The sequence below is a fragment of the Rhincodon typus genome, chromosome 16 (genome assembly GCF_021869965.1).
Source record: "Rhincodon typus isolate 14 chromosome 16, sRhiTyp1.1, whole genome shotgun sequence".
Classification (NCBI taxonomy): Eukaryota; Metazoa; Chordata; class Chondrichthyes; order Orectolobiformes; family Rhincodontidae; genus Rhincodon; species Rhincodon typus.
In genome coordinates, this window is record NC_063347.1 from 2,756,267 (window position 1) to 2,760,277 (window position 4,011).

A 4,011-nucleotide genomic window follows, 5' to 3' on the forward strand; every position below is an offset into this window, starting at 1 on the left:
TTCACTCTTGCTTCATTTGCATATCACTTTCCTTTATTTCTCCAAATCCTTTCTGAAATTTCCTGTAGAATCTGTTCCCAATGCCCTTTCAGGCAGCATGTTCCAGATCACAATGACTTGCTGCTCAAAGACAGCCTCCTCTACCCTCTGTTTCTAATCTCTCTACATCTGCCTCCTCTGGTTGCCAACTTGGAAATTAATTCTCTTTATTTCCACACAAGATCCTTTCCGAGTTTGAACAAGTCTCTCTTGCGTTGTGTCGATGAGGGTTTCTGTGGAGCCTTCCTGCTCTTCCTGATTACAACACTGTCTCGTCTTCACTTCCAGAATTCCTGAGGTTTCTTCTCTCTCCTTCCTCCGACAATTGGCTGTGAGCTGCCCCTCCCCACGCTGTCTATGTGTTTTATTCCTCTCCCCTGCAACAGCACAGAAACAGGCCATTTGGCCCAAGTGCTCTGTGCCAGTATTTAATCTCTACACAAACCTCCTCCCACTCCCCTTGATCTCAGCCGATCAAACTCCAAACCTTTCTCTCTCTCCCTCCCTCCCTCAATACTATCTGTATGTGAGGCTGCAACCCCACCACTCCCCCTCTAACTATCTCTTCCTTTCTCCTGCAGGGATTTATCCAGCTTTCCCTTAAAAGCATCGACATTATTCCCCTTGACCACTCTGGGAGTGACATCCTCTTTCCCAGCACTGTCCAGATGAAGATGTTTCTCCATAATCTCCAATCGGATGACGAGAAATAGGGCAATAGCATGAGGGAGAGGAAAGTGGAGCTGAGACCATTACCATTTCTGAATAGTGCAGCAGGCTTTATGGGCCGAGTGGCCTCCTTCAGCTCCTAGATTCCACATTCTGGTTTCCTCCTGCCAAGCTCAAATATGCTCCCTCTGTCTACTCTTCAGGAATTAAAGGTTACCCCGCAGTTTCTCTTTTCCAGAGAAACGTGATGCTGTCTGTTCAGGTTTTCACACTAATTCCACTTGCATGGACGTTTCCAGAAGTGAATTCTTTCTGAACCTTCTCCAGTGTCTCAATGTCATTTTGAGTTTAAACAGAGACCAGACTGTTCAGAGAATTCAAACTGGTCACTGAGGCTCAACACACATTGACTGCAATCTCACTGTTTTGGACTCCCATCCCTTGTGGGAAATCAGATTTCTGGTGTTTGGTCTAGTTCCCAATATCCTGCGACCCACTGCCATATCGCCCATTAGTACCGCACCGCGACACCACACCGCTACACCGCACCATTGAGACAGATCTGCATTGCGAGGGGTTGAAGGGATGACCTACCAGAGCGGAAAAACGTCGTACATGGGTTGGGCCATTTCTGCCACATCCTCCGCGGTAACACTCCGGGAACGCTCCACAGGTGGAGGGAGGTGGAAATACGACTTGCCTGAATCGCCACGAGGTTTCCACCAACACCTGGCCTCAAAAAACATCATCAAATCAAAGGTGGTTGTGACAGAGTCACAGTGAAGTCAGATACTGAGTAAAGCTCTACTCTACTCTTTTAAAACTTGAAGTAAACTAGAAGCAAAGCTCTTTCCACAGTGTCCCTACCAAACAGGGACCACATGGGCTTAGGTACTGAGTAAAGCTTTCTCTACTCTCTTAAACTGAAAGAGAAGTTTCCTCTACACTGTCCCCATCAAACATTCCCGGGACAGGGACAGCATAGGGTTAGATACAGAGTAAAGCTCCCTCTACACTGTCCCCCATCAAACACTCCCAGGACAGGGACAGCACGGGGTTAGATACAGAGTAAAGCTCCCTCTACACTGTCCCCCCATCAAACACTCCCAGGACAGGGACAGAATGTGTTAAATTGTCAGTCATTATAGAGTGTTTAGTATTTGTTGTCTGTGGGATGTTTCTGTGTGTAAATTGGTAATTGCAGCAGTGATTACACTTTCAAACTTCCTCACTGTCTCTGATCTGTTTATTTAATGACCTCACAACATCACGGAATATTTTAGAGACATTTTGATGAAATTCTGAAGTCTAGTCACCGTCAATAGGATTGGGTTCATCATCTAGGACTATGCAGGAGATAGAGATTTTCTGCCTGTTAAGAGGAAGAAAATTGCACTTCAAATAAAACAGCAAGTGGGCTGTTTCCTGGTTAACATTTGCCAAGTGCATCTGTTTAATGTGACAGAAACTACTCACCGTTAATAACAGGGGTGAAAACAGCCACACCTTCAAAGTTGGGGTTTGTGACAGTCTTGTCCAGGATCAAGCCACCGACGCTGAGAGAACAGGGAGCAGAGGAATTCAATCAGAAGTCATCAACACAGTTCACAGAGACTAACGACAAAACAGAGCAGGCAACCGCCTGGGAGCATATGGTGGGCGACAGTGGGTCCTGTGGTGTGTGTGTGTTTCCTATTCATTCACGGGATGAGGGTGTTGCTGACTAGGGCAGCATTTATTGCCCATCCCTAATTGCCCAGAGGGCTGATAAGAGTCAACCACATTGCTGTGGGTCTGGAGTTACATGTAGCCCAGACCAGGTAAGGATGGCAGTTTCCTTCCCTAAAAGGGCATTAGATGGGATTTTCCTGAACAATCGACAATGGTCATTTTTCAACTCACATTTTCAGACTCGTATTGAATTCATATTCCTACATTTGCCATGGTGGGATTTGAACCCAGGTCCCCAGAATGTTACCATGGCATCTGGATTTATTGTCAATTGACAATCCCATGAGGCCATCGATCTCCGCGCCACCCCCCCCCCCCCCCCCCCCCCCCACCAAGAGTTTATTCCTGTCGATCCTCCTGGTGTTCACTGTGGCTGGGCAATGCCAGGCCCTCAGGGCATTTAGTGACTATCCCTCACCCGCCCCCACACCATACCTCCCCCCCACGCCCCCCCCACCCCTGACAGTCCCACCCACCCCACCCCCCTCAGTACGACGGAAGGACACAGTCAGACACTCGCCTGCTAATCGTCATGGCAACCAGTACAGGCTGCCACCCAGTTTTGAGCACCTCCTTTATCTGGGGGTTCCTCTTGGCGATGAGCACCCAGAAGGGGATCAGGCCCAGGAAGACTCCACACAGCGAGGGGGCCAGGTACACCAGATCTGGGGGCCAGGTTCAGCAGTAAGTCACAGCAACCAACTCCAACAAACACACTCACCAAACCCCCCCACCCACCCCCACCCCCCCACCCACCCCCAACGTCCGCACCCATTCCCCACCCCCATCTGCACCCATTCCCCTCCCACACCCATTCCCCACCCGCGCCCATTCCCCTCCCACACACACTCCCCACCCCACCACCTCCCCTCCGACCTCCACCCCTCCCCACCACCCCCCCCCACCCCCCCCCCCCCCCCCCCCCCCCCCCCACCCTCCACCCCCATCCACACCCACTCCTGCACCCGCACCCACTTGGGGCTTTGGGGAGGTGGGGATTCAGGGTCACTTGCCCATTGTATGGGTCTCTGGAAACCCCAGACATACATGCAGGAGGAGAGTCTGGGAGGAGCTCGTAGCTGGTGAGCTCCTGTTGGGACCAATTCACACCCGAAAGTGATTCAGAGCCGACAAGACCTCTTTGATATCTCAGTTGCCGTTAGGAAAACACAGCAGCCAGTTTGTGTGTACAGCAAGATCCCAGTCCACATCACCCCATGATAATGGGCAACAATCTGCTTTTCCATGATATCAGTCGAGGGTGACATATTGGCCTCAGGTCCCCTACCCGCTTTCCTCTGGAGGAATCACTTAGTCCCTACTTACCCCCACCTGATGATGGGTCACGGGGAGAGTAGCGGGACCCCGAGAGGGTCACGGGGAGATTAAGGGACACCGAGAGGGGCACGGGGACCCCGAGAGGGTCACGGGGAGAGTACGGGGACCCCGAGAGGGTCACGGGGAGAGGAGGGGATCATGGGGAGAGTAGGGTGCCCCCGAGAGGGTCACGGGGAGAGTAGGGGGACACTGAGAGAGGGGTTGGTGGTGGGGGGGCAGGGTGTGGTGGAGGAG

The 4,011-nt window shown here is 51.6% G+C and overlaps 1 protein-coding gene across 1 annotated transcript in view; it reads right to left on the reverse strand.

Moving 5' to 3' along the window:
* Positions 1-1,246: 1,246 nt before the first annotated feature.
* LOC109923968 (solute carrier family 41 member 3) overlaps positions 1,247-4,011 on the reverse strand; it is a 15,849-nt gene continuing 13,084 nt past the window's right edge. The window contains exons 4-6 of the mRNA XM_048606665.1: positions 2,960-3,104; positions 2,185-2,264; positions 1,247-1,437 (exon numbers count right to left, since the gene is read on the reverse strand). Of these exons, the coding sequence (XP_048462622.1) occupies positions 1,247-1,437; positions 2,185-2,264; positions 2,960-3,104 (416 nt within the window). The remainder of the gene's footprint in view (positions 1,438-2,184; positions 2,265-2,959; positions 3,105-4,011) is intronic.